Below are 18,579 nucleotides of genomic sequence, written 5' to 3'. Positions count from 1 at the left end.
TGTTTAATAGACTACAAAGCATGCATTAAGCTTCCCTGTAGAAGGCTTCTGTGAATCATGTGGTATATGAAAAAGTACATAAAAAAAGCACTGAAATGCCAGTACACTTTTAAAAGCATGGCCTAATTCAGTGCTACATTGCGTAAATTGTGTAAAATGTACAAACAATATGTGAGTAAATGTACTTGAAACAGAGTATTGCAAAGTAAACTCTACTTGAGAAGTTCCAATTAAAGCCACCAAGAATTGTGGCTAAAATAAAATAGCCTTTACTTGAATATATGGTCTGTTAAATTTACTAGCAATGTCTGTATGGAAATTGTTTCCAAGGTTTTTTTTTAAGTAAACCTCCCTCCAAAATGTTTTCAGTTTAGTTTTAGTTAGTATTATAAATGACTAAGATCTATACTGCCGAATCATTTATTTCTTTGAGAACTGTGTTTGAGTTATTAATCTTTGTAATAATTCCTCTTTTTTGAGGTAAAAGTTCAAAGCCACTGATCATAACTGCTGTTAATCAGTAATGAGGGTTGTACATTTAAGACACACCAAAGAATGTCTAGAATGAGATTTTAAGTTAGTCACAAACAGGATTGCGATGCTTTGTGATCCTTTAGCTTGGATTTTCCCTGCTATCAGAGTGAGTATGAAAATAAACAGTACCTATAAACAGTTTAATGTTTTATGAAGATTCATATCTGCATTCAAAGTGTTCTATTATAAAAGTTCTAGATAAAGAATTGATGTTTATGCAACTTTACATTTTTGTATAATTATTTTGGCTCAAACATTACTTAAAGACTGTGTATAACCAGTTATTTTTCAAGTCAGTTTTGAATCTTGAATAAGAAGAATGGTTGAAGTACAAATAAGATAACCAATAGATTGCAGGACATTCTGTCTGTAATTAAAAAATAAAACAATAAATCTAACACATCTCAAACAGGCCTTTGAGTCAGAATATAAAAACAAAAAACCATTTATTTAGCATACACTGAACAATGTAGTGCCCCCCCTCCCCCCAAAATTTGGACACTTCAGCAACGCTGCATTAATATCAAACTAAGTGGCATATGCAAATAAATTGTGCTAGACCTTTTCTCAGAACTAGTTTAACTTTTCTTCATTTTTGCAATTACTTTTAACCAAATGGTCATTTTAGTGGCTGGATGAAGTTCCCCTCAGAAGTTCATTCTGCACAATTCCTAACAGAGAAACCACAAGTATGACCACTAGAAAGGGTCAAAATCTTAAACTTGCCTTAAATTTGAACAAAGTGTTTATTGTTTATAACTCAAAATCAAACAAACGTATTTGCATTAAATGTTTTGCTTGAAAAATGTACTATGAATGACATTTGCTTTGATATTTTTGTTATATTTTGCAAAGACTTTCATACATTATTTAATGTGACTCAACTGTCCAAATACTTTCACGCTGTTGTATTAGTCTTATTGTAGACACTCTCCTTATTTATATTGAGGACATTGCTATAATAGAACAGAAGATTTGCAAATATAACAATGGGCCAGCTAAAATGTATTTTTGTGTAACTTGGTCATGTGATAGGAAAGTAACCCTTCATTAGGGCAGTTGATTTTCACGAGGGAAACAGACAACCCGCGTGTACACTCATATGCTGAGTTTAAAAACCATAAATCATTGTGGAGATCTTAAGTGAAACTGAGATTCAGAAGTTGAACCTGTAACAACTGGATACTGGACCACTGGAATAGTCTTTTCTATTAATAATAATTACCTGTTCTACAGCAAACTACTGTCGATTCCAAGATGAAGAGGACGTTTTATCTGTCTCATTGCATCAGCAGGTCTGTGAGTAACATATTTGTTTAATACTCCACCAGTAAGGTAACATGTACAATTACTATTTAAAAGAGCATAAAAGTATTTTGTTCTGAGATGAACAGGAATTTGATGTTTGCTAGAGCTGATGTGAAAATGACTGCCGGAAATACATGTACTGGCATTGTTATCATGTTGGAATTATTGCCAGCACACATAAATCTTAATTGCTACATATCTTGTCCTCTTTGACCAAATAGTGATAGTGTTCTTTAGTCCTGGATCCAGGAGAAAGACAAGTTCAGATTGACTTATTTTAGCTTGAAGAAAAAAGTGTGACCACCTGGATCAGACAATGTCATCAACTTTATTTTTTATGGAATTAGAAAGCCTATTTAATACAACAAACAAATGAACCGGTAACTATAATTCATGTTTTATTATGTTATGAAAACCTTGCTTGTGATCTTCATGTTGCTATATTGCAGTTGTACTTTGTATTGCATGAGGTGCTACATAAATCCGGGCCTGAAATTCATTTCTGAAAATCCCTTACATGGCTCCTAATCACACTGGGGGCTACTTCCCCCAATTCTTTTATTTCGTTTTATTCAGATGGAATTATTATTGTTTTAAGTATACAGTCTACGTTGTAGACAAGATGTTGTTATGTGCTGACTTACATTTATGTTGTTGGTCTTGGTAGATACTTATAAAAAGTTCAACTGATTTCACCCAAAAATAATATTTCTGTAATCATTACTCACCCTCAAGCCTGTATGACTTTCTTCTGTGGAACTCAAAAGATGCAACACACTCTCATAGCGAAATCATAAGAATTCGTACGACTTTCTAAATTTGGCTAATTCATATGATATCATACGACTGAACTCGACTGAATTCGTACGACCTTACTACAGCCAATGACGTCGCTGGACATTGTTTTCATTTAATATGCGACAATGACTTGCTTCTGTCACACATAACAGCTTCCTGTCATGTTTACACACTGTACTGATCGGTGAGGTTTAAATAAGGAGTTTGGGTAAGGGCATCATATTAATAAGTATGTCCTTGACACCTCACACATGGAACTCATGCTTCTGCATTACACATCCGGGCATTTGCACATGACTAATCGTACTAATTCATTTGAACGAAATCGTACAAAATCATACGAAATAGCCAACTCTTAAAATATGTAAGAAATGTCCTGAGATCGGGTTGAAAGATGTTAGGTAGAACAGACTTTAAATGCTTGTAATCAGATTACAGTTACGTAATTACAGTTAAGCATTTCTCTTCAGCCTGCAGCTGAGCAGTTCTGGATGCACACAAAGCATTTAGCTATTTCTGCCTTTCTCTTTGCTGTATTATTATGAGGGAGCGCCACAACATGAAAGCCGGCAAAACAAGATCACTCCAACATCTCGCGCTTGCAACATTGATTATAAACAAGAGCTAAAGTTTTACAGTATCGCTAGCTTACAGAGACGCAGTATTAACAAGTTTATAGATCTGTAACATCTTAATATCAGCAAATATGCGCTTCTTCACTGCACACACTCACACTAAACTCAACAAGTGTTCAATGAGGTGCCGAAAGCTGCATGAGAGAGAGATAGATAGATAGATAGATAGATAGATAGAGAGAGAAAGAGAGAGAGATCTGTATGGATTGGTTTATCAATTCTCAGCTCCATGTTAAAATGAATTACCGGCATTATGAACGTGGACCATGCTGTATCTGATAAAATTGTGCGCAATACCCTCAATCCTGCACTGGATTTCATGCCCTGTAAATAACTTCATTTAAAACAATTATAATGACCCCACAGCTGCAATGTTGAAGCTCAGGAAAGTAGAAACTGCCCAAAGTCAGTTTCAGTGTAGATTTATAATGCTCAGGTAAATTTACTTACAGTTTAGTCTCACACATCTTTCACAATAGGCAAGTGTGAAGTATTTCACACTTGCCATCATTCATATGTCAATTGCCAATACTTATTTCCTACTACATTACTGCTTTTTGTTTCTCTCAAAGGTGACTGATTGATGTCTCCACAAAGGCAAGAAGACATTCAAACTTAATTACAACTGGAGTAACGTCACACCAAACTGATACCAAAATAAAGAAGCTGAAACTGAAAACATTTCTAAAACCAACGCATTTGCTGTCTTACAAAGTCTTCAGTATGCCTCTGCACATCCATGCCTTGGCATGTGCTTTTGGTCTGGGCTCCTGGGTATCCATAAATGGCTTGTGGGTGGAGCTTCCACTGATAGTCAATATTCTGCCAGAGAGCTGGGACTTACCCTCTTACCTCACAGTCATCATTCAGCTTGCCAACCTCGGCCCTCTGCTGGTCACCCTTGCACACAAATTCTGTCCAGGACGACTACGTGAAAATCTGGTTATCTACACAGTCCTGTCAATTGGTGTTGTAGCCTGTGTTCTACTGGCTTTGTTTTGGAAGAACACCACAGTGCTCCTAGGTCAACCACGTAGCACAGCATTCTTTATCCTGACCTTCTTTCTCGCATTAGTTGATTGCACCTCCTCTGTGACCTTCCTGCCATTTATGATGCAACTTCCAGCCAAATACATCACTACATACTTCATTGGAGAGGGGCTTAGTGGTCTGGTTCCAGGCCTAGTGGCACTGGTGCAAGGTGTTGGGATATCAAAATGTGTCAATGTGTCACATACATCTGATAACCTTACCGGAGACACAACCTATGAAGTGGAAACGCAGTACCTCTCCCCCAACTTCTCCACAGAGATCTTTTTCTCTTTCCTAGCTGTAATGACAGTAATAAGTCTGGGTGCCTTCATCATACTAAATCGTCTACCTCGCACCTTTGAACTCTCTACTGAAAATTTTGTTGCAAACACAGATGCTGTGGCAACAGTCTGCAGGGGCTTGGAAGATGTCAATCCAAGTAAGAGAAGTCCAGAGGAAGATAAAAAGAAGCAGATCAAGGTGCTATTCCCTGTACCGCTGCACACTGGCTACCAGCTTGCATTTATCTATTTCATGGTGGTGTGGATGAATGGTGCGACAAATGGACTACTGCCATCTGTGCAGACGTTCTCCTGTATGCCCTATGGAAATATGGCCTATCACTTGTCAGCTGCTCTGTCATCAGTGGCCAATCCAGTAGCATGCATCATTGCCATGTTTTTCCCTAAACGGTATACCTCTTGACTTCTCCTTGGTTCCAATTAAGCCATCTTTCATGTTTACTGTTTTTCATTGGTTTTGTGAACATTGTTCATATAAGCTGCATATATTTTATGTAGTTTTATGAGGGTGTTTTAAATATATCTCAGAGGTTAAATACAACTTAAACTATTTCAAAAACACCTATGACTGTCCTTCAATTTGTAAAAACAAATGAAAAATGTGTATAGGGTAATACACTTCCAATGGAAGCCTAGCAGGCAAGGTGACAGTACCACAAATAACACCAGGTATAGTTACACCAAAATATTCAATTCTGTCATTATTTACACACCCATCTGTCCTAACACTAAAGGATACATTTTCAATAGGGATTGCTTATTTGCATACAATACCAATGATAGTGACACACTTTAAAGCTTAAAGTTATAGTTCACCCAAACATTATGATTCTCTCATTATTTACTCACCAGTATGTCATCTTCCGCAACTTCCTTGCTTCCACGGAAAACAAACCCAAAACTGGTTGGATCGCTTCAGAAGACATGGATTACCTTTATGTGCTTTATGGAGCTTAAACATTTTGGTCACTATTAACTTGGATTGTATGGACAAACAGACATCATATCGCCATTAAAATATCTCAATGTTCTGTGAAAGAAAGCCATACAAGTACAAATACATACAAAATTATGAGATAATGATCATTTTAGGGTGAACCTAAAAAGACATTTAGAAGTGTCATAAAAGTAGTCCATGTGACTTCAAGTTACATCAATTCCAAATCTTCTGAAAGCATACAGTCACTTTGTATGATGAATAAACCAAAATGTATTATTTATTGTTAATAAACTAAATTAATAAACTGTAAATCAAATATGGTGACACGTCAATAACTATCAATACATATCAAACTTCATTGGTTCTTGCAACATGACAAGTCAACATTATTTTCTGTTGTAATCAACAGTAGACCACAGACGCTGTAAATAGAGCTTAAGTTGTATTTAACACGTGATATTCATTTTAAGCACATTATGATGTGTTAGAAAGGTTCTGGCATGTGCCCTCATAATGACAGATTGACTAACGTGTATGTGATTCTCTTACAGCTCATTAGTATTACTGGGTTTCCTGTGTCTGCTGGGCTCTGGTTTTGGAGGCTTCAATATGGCCATGGCTGCCATGAGTCCTTGCCCATTACTCCAAGATACACCTCTAGGGGACGCTATAATAGTAAGTTACATAGTACTGTATTCAGCCTGTTTCTATATAAATATTGTCTAAATGTTTGCCTATTATTGTTGCCATTCAAAATTAAATGTTAATAGATAAAAGCCAAGGGATAGTTCACCCAAAAATGAAAATTCAAGTGTATGACTTTCTTCATTCTGCTGAAAACAAACAAAGGTTTTTAAAAGAATATCTCAGCTCTGTTGGTCCTCACAATGCAAGTGAATGGTGACCAGAACTTTGAAGTCAAGTCAAGTAATTTTTAAGCTGTCTAAGGCATCTCCAATATTTATAGTTGTTTTACTATGCCTCTGGTCATGGTGGTTTTTAGACGGATGGTGAGGCTTTTTAGATCGGGTGGAATCTGTTATCCCTTATCCAGTTTGTTTGCTGGCTTCCATCTGAGTGCAGCAAGCAGTGTTGTTTGGCTGCAAACTTGTTCAAATCTGGCAACTATTACATATTACACTGTCTAAATACTATTGATGAGTGGGCGGGATCACACAGGCCAAAATATAAACAGAAATTCTGGCCCGGAATGGAAACTTCCAAATAGAATATACTGGCTGTAGCATTTTTATCTGAGAAGCCATTTTTTCAACTTAGCATATTTCCTAATTCTCTAATGACATGTTATGGTCATTTTATGATTTAGTACAGTAAAAATATGACATATAGCACCTTTAAATATTATTTGTATTTAGACAAGGACTGTGGCAAGGAACAAAAAACGCCATAAGATGTTGGTTAATGGAGAAACATAACCACTTCCCCTCTGGCTAAACAGACTGAATATAATGCCAATATTAGTTATTTATGTGCAGTGCAAGTCATGAATTTAAAATGAGTAAACTAAGTGTTAAGGGCCAGTAATTAAACAAAGATTTTGTATGAACTGTAAGAATAATGACTAATGTCTTTGAAGTTCCTGGATTAACTGCAGAAGTTCACATAGATGCATTATCCTTTCTTATTTGGCTGATGTAGGCATTTGTTGGAAAGTCCATGTATTCGATTTTAAGAGTGTAGTCCATTATTAGACCAAGGTGTTGCAGGCAGAGATCAGTGAGGTGCATCACAGTTCAACGGGCAGGTCATTTCGGTGAGGTCAATCCTAAATCCGAGGTTCAGGCAGTGGCATATGAAGTATCCAATGTCTTATGGTTGGAGTTAGCATCAGTTCATCCCCTGAAGTCCATCGTAATAGATTGAAGTGATGTCTGGCTGGCAACAGCTGCATTTAGTTGTCATCACTCAGAGACAAGTAGCAGTGGAGTCCAACACCAACGAAGGAATGAAGCTGGATCTGGGTGGCTCTGGTAACCTCGGGATATGAATCCTGAGGTTGAGACAGAGAAACAAATACAATAATATTAGCGTAGATGTCAGTCAATTATTGCAGTTATAGATCAAGATAAATGTTTCTAGTTCCAGCAGACCAAACTAAAGCAGCCTAATTGTGAGTTGATGGATAAATTAGGTGTTTGCCTGGCTAAATAGATAAGTCTTTAGTCTAGACTTAAATTGAGGGAGTGTGTCTGCATCCCGAACAGTGTTAGGGAGACTATTCCATAATTTAGGAGCCAAATATGAAAAGAATCTACCTCTTTTTGTAGATTTTGAAATTCTGATAACAGCAGGTAGCTGGCAGCAGTTCACTTAATGGCCACATGTGTCATTAATAAAAAGGGTTTCTGAATATTACATACTGCACCTTTAATAAGCAGTTTCATAACTCCCATTTTAAAGTTTCTTGGGGCATGTCCTAAGGATAGTGAGGAGTTAATAATATTAAGAAGAGGTTCTGAGATTACAGGGAAGAACTTAGTTGGTATTGGATCTAACATACATGTTGTGGCTTTTGATGTTTCGACAAATTTTGTTAGCTCTTCATGATCTATGACAGCAAAGGATTGAAGTTGCTTGTGTGGAAAATATATGAGACACTGTTTTCTGAGGTACTGTGACAGATGATTGCATAATTCCAATTTTATTTCTGATGATTTCAACTTACATGAAGTCATTACTATTGTGCTGTGAAGGAATATCTGGTTCAGTTGAGGCTTTATCCCTAACCAATTTAGCCACAGTACAGAAGGTTACACTTAGGATTGTTGTGGTTATTTTCTAAATTTGATCAAATATGCTTACTTGGCAAATTTTGGTGCCTGTCTGTAGCTACAGACACTATCCTTCCATGCACAGCAAAATACCTGTAATTTTGTATTCTTCCACATGCACTCCATTTTCTGAGCCGCTCTCTTGAGAGCAGGAGTGTGATCGTTGTACCATGGTGCAGGGATTTTTTCTTAAATTGTCTTTAATTGAAGGGGGCAACACTATCAAGAGGGCTAGAGAAGACTATATTTATATTCATGTTCTTCTAGACTTTTTGGCTTACTGAGTATAGAGATAGAGATTATATGAGATAGATCTGGAAGATTGTTAGTGAAGCTATCTTTAGTGATTGAAAGAATAGTTCTACCTAAACGATAGCGTGGTGTAGATTGAGTTACATTAGATGATCACAGCATACACGCGATGAGGTAATGATCGAGATGTCATTGCTCTGTGGCAGAATTTCTATATTATCAACATCAACTCCATTTGATATAATTAAATCTAGCGTATAATTATGGCGATGAGTTGGTCCTGACTCCAAGAGTGTTGAGTATATTGATAAATGCTAATCCCAATGTGTCATTTTCATTATCTATGTAAATGTTGAAGTCACCATCAATTAAAGCTCTATCCACAGTAACTACTAGATCTGATAGAAAATTTGCAAATTTACCAAAGAAATCAGAATACGGCCCGGAAGATGATAGAGACTTTTTATTTGTATCTGACGGTGTCACATTAAGCATTATTAGTTAAAAAGACTTAAACTTATATCCTGTCCTCTGAGTAACACCAAAAACTAGTTTGTATATTGCAGCAACACCACCTCCTCGACCCTTCAGACGAGGCCCATGTTTATAACAATAACTTGGGGGAGTAGATTCCTTTAAACTAATATATTCATCCAGTTTAAGCCAGGTTTCAGTCAAAGAGAGCATATCCAAACAATGATCTGTAATAATTTCATTTACAATTAGTGCTTTGGTTGAAAGAGATCTAATGTTTAGTAGCAATAGCATTATATGATGTTTATCTTAATTTATTTTATTTATTTTCAAGTTTTGCCGTAATCAAATTTTTTCTCAATTATTTATTGAGGGGTTTGTGTTTGGTAATTTGGGGAACAAACATGGTCTCTATGTGAAATCTAGGTGTTGCAGTATCTATGTGTTGTAGTTTATGTGACCCGTGTGATGTCTCAATGTGATGTCTCAAGGCAGCTAGCAGACGTTTGGATTAGCCAGTTTGTCTGCTTCCTGGCCTGGGCCCCAGTTAGTCAAATACTGTCACTATTAAGATTACATGGGGGAGTGGCACCTTCACTTTAGGGATGGAGTCAGTCTCTCTTTAGCAGGTCAGGTCTACCCCAAAAACTTTAAATTGTCAATAAATCCTATGCTATTCTCTGGACAGCACTCAGACATCCAGCCATTCAGTGACACTACGCTACTATAAACCGATGTGCAGGGAGGGGGCCAGGGCATATTACAGTGTCTGACATTGTTTTTTCAAGTTCACACACATAATATGAGCAGAGGCAATAACTTATCGCAACTGTTTGTTGTTGTTGTTATGGTTGTTCACGAGTTGTTCCTGTAAAACAATTCAATTCTGACTAAGAATGAAACATTGTGAACATCAGAAATAAGTCTAAAAATGGGGTCAACCATGTTTTTTCCAGATAAATCCAAAGCCATGTGGCTAATAACTTTCTAGTTTCAAAGTCGAGTGTTTAGTAATGATTAGCTGTGTAATTCAGGCCTTATTCAACACTGGCAAATGAGGTGAGAGATACCAGTGCTTTCTCAATACCTCTGAATAATTACCCTAATTTATAGCTCTGATAACTTTAGGTCACCGTACCCTTTTCCTACCAAAATGGTGCTGGTGTCATAGCCAGTGTTTGGCTACAGGGGCCTATGGCACGTGGAGGGGTAATCACTGGCACGCCAGCAACGGCGAGAGAGGAATAGACTATTTTATTTATATGAAATTACGCACCTGCATTCCAGTTTGCATCTTGATGTAATACTTCCTCATGATCACGCAGTGTGTTTTCATCAGCTGAATGAGAGGCTAAACAAAAATGTTAAATGTGATGAGACTACAGTACCCAACTGACTCGGGTAGCACTTGCAAGTGTTTCACTTTTGGTTAATTTGGTTAAAAATGCGCATGCTGCATAGGGCTGGGCGATACAGCTAAAAATATATCATGGTATAATGTTTCATATTTCAGTATCGAAAATTATTGATACATTTTAATAACCTTTTTAAAAAAAAACACCAGTAGAAAAAAGGTTTGAATTTAACCACCGTATTTGTAATTTACCCAATCTATAATGCAAACAAACATTTTTTTTGTTTTAACAGTCAAAAACAAAATATATATTTTTTTATATATCTTCTTTCTTATATGAAGGTTAAATACATAAGTGTTAAAGAAACCATTGAACTTACTGAATAAAATGTTCCAAAAATCGTTTGGAGGATTTCTCACAAGGCATTGTTGTCGAGTACCTCGCCATCGTGGACTGCTTGTGGGTTGTTTGTTGAGGTGAGGTAGATGTAGGTTGTGGCGGAAGACATGCTGCATATTCCAAAGGGTGGAAGGGGTTAAAGTGATATTAAATGATAAGAAATAAAAAAAATGCCACACTGTCCTGTTGCTGACATGTCCTTTTTATTATTCATAATCTCCTCATCGTGGGCAGGCACGGCAGTCATTTTCGCATGTGTTCATGTGTTCTGATGTCACGTGGCGATGGCGCAACCGAACCCCACAGTAACACAACTTGTTATTGGCTGTTTGCTTGTCACTCGTAGCACGTTCCTTTATGAAGCCATATGATAGGCTGTTTGTAATCCAGGGACGGCACATGCTTGAGGGTTTTTCATGCAACCAAACTTCATGTCTGTTTACATTTGAATGCATTTAAATTAAACTATCGAGTGTTATATTGAAATGTTTTTATATAGTTATAGATAAAGGTGTACCGTCGATAAATACCGATACCGTGTTTCATTTGTTTCTTTTTGTTTTCAGAACAACACAATTGATTCTGAGTTAGATTTAAATAAATTCGTTTGGTTGATGTTTTATGGGTGAAGCCAATTGTATACCTATGCTTTTTAAAGTTTTGCTGAAAAAATAGAAACAACTGGACACTACTTGGTAGAGTTGCATTCTTGTTTCTTGCCCAATTCCCAATGCACCTCAAGTCCTCATGGTGGCGTAGTGACTCACCTCAATCCGGGTGGCGGAGGACGAATCTTAGTTGCCTCCATGTCTGAGACCGTCAACCCGCTCATCTTATCACATGGCTTGTTGAAGCTTCACGCTATCCACCGCGGCATCCAAGCACAACTCACCACACGCCCCACCAAGAGCAAACCACACATTATAGAGACCACGAAGAGGTTACCTCATGTGACTCTAATCTCCCTAGCAACCGGGCCAATTTGTTTACTAAGGAGACCTGGCTGGAATCACTCAGCACACCCTGGGATTCAAACTTGCGAACCAGGCCCCCCACAGAGTGTGCTTTGAATAATTTTTTTTACTTATTGCATTTTTTTAAGGAGGTAGATAACGCAGCAGGACAATGAAGACTACAGATTTGCTGTAGTTATGGCTGCCATGCTGGCGAAAGTGGACCCAAAGAAGTCTGATGTGAAGTTTAAACTCCATCAGGTGCTTTTTGTGGCTTTGCGGGTCGACAAAGCATGGACTCGTTATCTGCAACTTTTTAAGTAAAGTACTTAAAAAAAAAAATTTGTATGGAACGTTTATGTTAAAATAAGAATTCATTAACATCTGATGTAAAAAATATTGGCTTACATTTGTTTTGTACATACTGTTAGAAGAGAAATAAAACCAAAAGCTGAAGTTACCATGTACCATGTTTTCATTCATCAGTGTCTTCTCAAATATACACACAGTCACTAAACTACACTGATGGCAATAGACATTAATTAACCCCATTCTGTTGTCATTATACATAAAGAGACATTTACATTGACAGGCGGTCATAAATGTGTATGTGAGCAATTACATTTGCAGGAAGCACCAGCTTTGTACTTATGTCTAAAGTAATTGCTTGAATTACTTCTTCTCACCGCTACTTCCTATTGGTTTAGAGGACGATTACTCTGAGTCGCCCCCTTTCAATTCAAAGACTAATACAACGGCAAGTGCTTCAAGTATAAACGCCTCGTCCTTTTGGGGAGGTGCTTGTGCAGTCAGTGGAGGCTCGTGGTGCGGAGCAAGGTGAAAGTATATTGTAAACAAGGCTTTAAACAATAGTCACACTACTTTCCTACAGTTTGTTGATGGCACAACAACACAAACAGGAGCTGATATTAAAAATAGCTTTACATATTTAAGATCTAGTAATCAGCTTAAATTGGCAAAAACCGCCGATCAACTATTACCTCACAAACATAATGTAAAAAGCATAACTTAATGAAGACTCAGGCGCTGTTGGGGTGGACGTCAGCACAGCCATAAACCAGAAAAAAAAAATGGCACTCCATGTCAAAAAGGTTGATGACCCTGGGATCTGTGAATCTCTGGCATGCCAAACATGATGTACCTAAACTTAGAACATGAACTTACAAACTTGCAAATATGTTACTTCAAAAATGACTGAGGGTCATCAATTGATTTTTGTTTTATATTTATTACCTTGTTTCCTGCTGCAGGTTTTGTCATGGGTGTTCTTCACTGGTCTGCTGTCTTACGTAAAGGTGATGGTGGGTGTGATTCTAAGGGACCGGAGTCACAGTGCACTCGTGTGGTGTGGAGCAGCAGTGCAAGCAGGCTCCTTATTGGGCTCTGTCATTATGTTTCCCCTGATCAACATCTATCATCTCTTCCAGTCGGGAGATATCTGCAAAACCAAATGTCCATTATCATGAGAGTTTCTACAGCATTCATGTGTGGTGTGAACGACTCATAGGGGAATGAATTCTTACACAGTTGCTGAACGTACAGAGCTAATGAACCTCTCTGTGGACAAAATGAAATCCTTTTTCATGAGTGCATCAATGTGTGCCAGGCCATTCTGCTAATATTGACAAAATATGTTGAACTGATGTTTAACACATCCCCGAACATTGTTTCAATGTGATTCCCTGTCATTTTTGTTTCCAATTAATTCATCATTTTTATATTATTGTGGATTATTATTATTGTGTTGTGTCTTCTTAATAGCTGGAAATGTTTTATTGTCACATATATTTTTGGACCATATTTCATTCCTATATTATGGCAAAATCTAATAATTACATAATTCACTAATTTTATGTTATAAATCCTGACTCAGGCTGGTTTTAAAGGAATGTTGTTGGTTCAAAACAAGCTAAGTTCTATGCATCTGTGGCATCATTCCTCAGTTTGTACAGCAGTGTATATACAGTAATGCACTTGGCTAATGTACTGGAGGGTTAATAAGCAGAAATGCGCAGGTCATATTTGTGTTAATTGTTCTGTGTTATTTGAGCTGTAAAGTTAATTGTAGCAGGGACTACTTTTCTAGGCAAATGAATATGTTTTACTGACATAATTCCTTCAGGTTATGTCAAAGTCCTTTTCAAGGCAAGTCATTTCACTCGTCCACTATCTTGGGAATGCTTCCAAATGGGTATTTTCTATGGATACAAGTGGCATGAAAGTACAGCTCCTATCTAGTTGATGGGGAAAGACCAAAATCTCTGAAATGGTTGGTCAAGATCAAATCACATATTTAAAATCAGCTGTGAAATCTGACAACAAAAGTATCATAAATTGTGCTCCTTTAGCTCACACTAAAACTTATTTTTTTATGCTGGTCCAGCTAATGCAAAAATGTGTGTTCTTGAGGTAACTGACAGGACTTCGTTTTGTACATCTGCCATATTGGGTTTTCAATTTATCCTATTCATTTTATACAAGTGTTCTGTCTCTGGGCTACACAGTCTCTGGCAGTATCCAATCAATGCACGTGAATGTTACAGGGCTTTTATGTTGGTCATGAAATTAGTTAAAATATTGGATTTAACTGCATACACAAGGTTAGACAGTGATTGTATCACACTTTGTATAATGTTCAAGTCTTGAGAAACTATATTTTTGGAACAGTGTACGTTTGTCCCAGTGCAAAGCATTTCCCCATTGACTGCCAAAGTAATTAGATTAGCTTTGCTTGTTTTGCTGGGGGACGATACATTATTATCTGTGGTAATCAAAATGATGTCACAGATGCTGTCGACTCGACCTTTGAGTTAAACCTGTCACCACTAGATGCCGCTCATTTGCTGTATAGCTAATAGCACTGCTACTCAATAGTATCCAGCTGCAGACCCGCAGCACCACCAGTTTCAGAACCCCAGTTTCAGAACACCAGCGCCAGAACCTGAAGTGAGGGGCGGAGCTTACATTCTAAACCGAGTAGCGCCACCTAACGTTTTGGAGAGGCTACACCACCAGTTTCAGAACCCCAGCGCCAGAACCTGAAGTGAGGGGCGGAGCTTACGTTCGAAACCGAGTAGCGCCACCTAACGTTTTGGAGAGTACTTTGCTTTTATTACAAACGAAACATCATACTTTATATGTATGTTATAATGATTCTTTAAGGTACAGTACAATAAGCATTTTAAAACATTGATCTTGTGTAATATAATTGTATATAGTTATCCGTTTCATTGTATTATGAGAGTTACTTCCTGATCATGATGGTGAAAAAAAAATGCTTGAAACTTATGGGCATTTTATATAAAATATACTTTATTTCACAAGAACATGCGCAGCATGCATTTTTCTTTATGTAAAATAAAACATATCAAAAAACTAAAAAAGTGAGAAAATTCAGCATAATTTTAAAAGAAACAATAAAAATATATACAACAAATGACCAATTCACCCCTAGGCCCATTTTATCATGACAATCCTGTATAAATTAAACTTAAAATGTATCAAATGTGGAATTCACTCTCAGGCCCATTTTGTCCTTACATTCTTGCTAAAATAACTCCATGTCATCCCTGACAACAAAATGAAATAGAAAGGGCTCTCTGGAAGCTTCTGACTGTTCCAGGAGATTGTTGCGGGCCTTTTCCTTGTGGTCTTCATTCATTCGAAATGTCTCTACAAGAGATGAAAGCACCACACAATAATCTCAATGTAAAAAAAAAACCTCAACTATAAGGTAACATTAACTCACAAACAATGCATATAACAGAGGAACGTGGAACAAACACTTTAACACCTTCACAAGATGTCTTCAAAACGTCACCGCAAGGCTCATTCACAACACGCAAAAATGTATCGAACGTATGACAACATATTCAAGCTTCATTAAGATGATAAAGTTATGCACAAATTAAATATTTAGCAGATAAACGCTGAACTTAATATATGCGATAATTTTTCACAACATGATGTCAAAAACGTTACACAACTCACCATGCTCTCCGCCATGCTTGTCTCATTGTCAATAACTCCGCCCCTCACTTCAGGTTCTGGCGCTGGGGTTCTGAAACTGGTGCTGCGGGTCTGCAGCTGGATATGTCTCCTGCTACTTGACCTCAGGTGGTTTTCATCATAGACATCATATAGATAATATCTATGGTTTTCACACTGGGCACATTTGTTACGGTCTGAATTGTTCCCTGCGCCCCCAGCGTTGGTCTGGTTTCAGAGTCATTATGATTTTGTCGACTCCCGGTTCTTTTCCATCACCACCACAAACGTACACATGATGGAAAGCACAACGTGAGTCATTATATTTGTGTGTTTGTTATTAATTTTGTGTTCTTATGCACACATTTACATTTATGCATTTGGCAGACGCTTTTATCCAAAGCGACTTACAGTGCAATTATTACAGGGACAATCCCCCCCGGAACAACCTGGAGTTAAAGGGGTCATGACATGGTTTTTTTTATTGTATTATTATGTTCCCTTAGGTGCAATTATAGTATTAATATATTTTTTTTTAAGAAAAACTTTTAAAATCTAGTGATTATATGACCTTTTCCCACCCTGTTTCTCATCCTCTGATTCAAACAGTCTGTTTTGGGGGCGTTTTCCATTTAAGAATTCAGTGTTAACGCCCACTGTTATGATTGGCTAACGTCAGTGCCTATGTATCAATTATTGATGCACCCAGCCAGAACAATATGCAAGTAAACTAAGTAAAAACACTGTGATTATTCATAATGAATGAAATTGCGCTTTAAAAAGTAGTTTAAAGTTTAAAATAGATTACTTACAGTTTGCGTCGTCGTTGTTCCCAGAATAGTCGGCACGGACTTATCTTTGAGCAACAGTTTTCTGGCAAAGCCAGCATCATATTGAGATTTGTTCTCAAAACAGTCATCCTTAAAATGTAGGCCTACAGAACAAACGCTTAAGTTAACACTGCCGTGACTGGGTCGTCCGCAAAAAATAAACTGCATCCATTTTTCCCTGACGTCTGGATCTTTCGGCAGATTATTCAGAGGTTTTGTTTGACCACAGCCAGGAACAGCACATCTGTGTGGCATCGTAATTTTCCTGTGCACAAGTAGTCTCTGTCAGAGCTCGCTGTCCATCGACTGAACACTTGTGAGGCGCACGGCGATACGAAATGAGCGTAGTTGTCTTGCGTTAAAGCGTAGTTATCTTGTGCTGGAGGCGGTCATATGCAAATGCTGGTATGTCACTTGTAACCGTCACGTCACTTCTAACCATGAATCCAGAACGAGCTGTATTTTGAGCTTGATTAAATAAATGATTCGTTTAGAATGGGGAGGACGTCTTAAAATATTAAACTTGCAGGACGTTTTAATGATACAAAGACCTCTTATATACCAAAAGATCAAGGCAAATTTGGTTTCTCATGTCATGACCCCTTTAAGAGCCTTGCTCAAGGACACAATGGTGGTGGACGTGGGGTTAGAACCTGTGACCTTCTGATTAACAGGCCTGTGATTTAGCCACTACGCCACCACCACAACGCACACCAGAGTGAACGACGCTTGCGCCTCTGTGCTTCGCATGCTGTAATTCAGCAGTTGTACATGTCCAGGGGAAAGACTATATCTGAAGCTCACAAACTATCTTTTTTGAGGACACAGCTGGTTGCACACTCACTCACTCACATATATAAAAAGGCATCTCACCTTTTCTTGTCCCGCAACGTTTCCTGCCACTCAAGATGCACGTGTGTTTGTTTGTTAAACTGATGATTACATCGGAAAAAACGAATGCGCATTTTACTTCCTTTACAAGCGCGGACTAAGGATGGGCGATACCACTTATTTTCTTTTCGATCTGATACCAATAATCGTCCAATATCGTCGATACCGATTCCAATACCGACACATCTATTACATTTTTGTATTATTATTTCTTGGAATAAAATGGGTAATTAAAAATTTTGTTTAAAATATTGTATAATTATTATTTTTTATTTATTTATTTATTTTTTTTACATTTGTGAGCCTAAATAGAAAATTATTAGACTTCTGTTTTGTTTATCCTTACAAAAATTAAACATGGTTTCACTACATTAAATATAATTTAACAATTATATTTAGTTAAACCATAGTTACCACACAGTTCACCATGGTTACTACTACAATATTACTGTAGTAAACCATGGTTTCAGCCACAAAAAATACAAAAAACATGGTTACTAGAATATTAATTTATTTAGCAACAATTACACATAAACTCATAAGATATGTCACCTTTAGATATGTTCATTTAGTGTGAATTTGCTCCAGAAGCGGTTTGACTTTTTATCAATACCTCTACAAGCAGGGCTGGCATACTGGGCATTTTCTCAGTGGTCCGACACACTTTGGGGCCGATCAGGGGAAAATAAGCATTAGTACTATTTACCTCAGGAATTATAAAGTAACTGCTATTTTAAATGAGCAATTATGTCTAATATAGTCACAAAAAGGCTCTATCCACATTTTGATTTTGAATTACAGCGACATGCTGACCTACAGATTTGTTCTCTGCAGATCCATCAGTTATGTTCATGGCTTTTATAGGAATATTATTTGGTTTGTTGGTCCATTGGGATGTTTGGATTCTCACCACAAGCCAACTGCTATAGAGTTCCTTTGCAATCGGTTCGAGACCACTTCGTTCAGGAGGTCTCGGATCAAATGTTTTGGTGCAGATCCAAGTGCGATTTCTGTGTTCATGGGGGCTTTCACACTGGGCATGATTGCTGCTGTCCGATTCCGAGTACGATTGTTCC

The 18,579-nt window shown here is 37.4% G+C and overlaps 1 protein-coding gene and 1 long non-coding RNA gene across 3 annotated transcripts; one reads left to right on the top strand and one right to left on the bottom strand.

The window, feature by feature from the left end:
• The first annotated feature begins 578 nt into the window (after nucleotides 1-578).
• On the top strand, nucleotides 579-15,082 carry slc52a3 (solute carrier family 52 member 3). 2 transcript variants are annotated; one of them, XM_052094629.1, is made up of 5 exons: nucleotides 579-640; nucleotides 1,771-1,829; nucleotides 3,848-4,999; nucleotides 6,101-6,224; nucleotides 13,046-15,082. In XM_052094629.1, exons 3-5 carry the CDS (start codon nucleotides 3,999-4,001, stop codon nucleotides 13,259-13,261), a joined length of 1,341 nt encoding a protein of 446 aa, XP_051950589.1. In that variant the 5' UTR covers nucleotides 579-640; nucleotides 1,771-1,829; nucleotides 3,848-3,998; the 3' UTR covers nucleotides 13,262-15,082. The 2 variants fall into 2 exon arrangements, with proteins under 2 accessions (XP_051950589.1, XP_051950590.1); XM_052094630.1 differs by having other exon boundaries at nucleotides 589-640; nucleotides 1,771-1,833.
• Nucleotides 7,323-10,933, bottom strand: LOC127621143 (uncharacterized). The gene is made up of 3 exons (XR_007967832.1): nucleotides 10,802-10,933; nucleotides 10,344-10,418; nucleotides 7,323-7,560 (listed from the first exon to the last, which is right to left on the bottom strand). It is a non-coding gene; the product is annotated as an uncharacterized LOC127621143 (long non-coding RNA).
• Nucleotides 15,083-18,579: the final 3,497 nt, after the last annotated feature.

This window comes from Xyrauchen texanus, chromosome 27 (genome assembly GCF_025860055.1).
Source record: "Xyrauchen texanus isolate HMW12.3.18 chromosome 27, RBS_HiC_50CHRs, whole genome shotgun sequence".
In the NCBI taxonomy this organism is placed as follows: domain Eukaryota; kingdom Metazoa; phylum Chordata; class Actinopteri; order Cypriniformes; family Catostomidae; genus Xyrauchen; species Xyrauchen texanus.
The sequence above is the reverse complement of the archived record's forward strand: the minus strand, read 5'-3'. Positions and strand labels throughout refer to the sequence as shown.

Coding starts and splice junctions, on each gene's coding strand:
- slc52a3 (XM_052094629.1), top strand. CDS start 3,999: ATGCCTCTGCACATCCATGCCTTGGCATGTGCTTTTGGTCTGGGCTCC. Junction 5,000..6,100: donor GCCATGTTTTTCCCTAAACG/GTATACCTCTTG, acceptor ATTCTCTTACAG/CTCATTAGTATTACTGGGTT. Junction 6,225..13,045: donor CTCTAGGGGACGCTATAATA/GTAAGTTACATA, acceptor TTCCTGCTGCAG/GTTTTGTCATGGGTGTTCTT.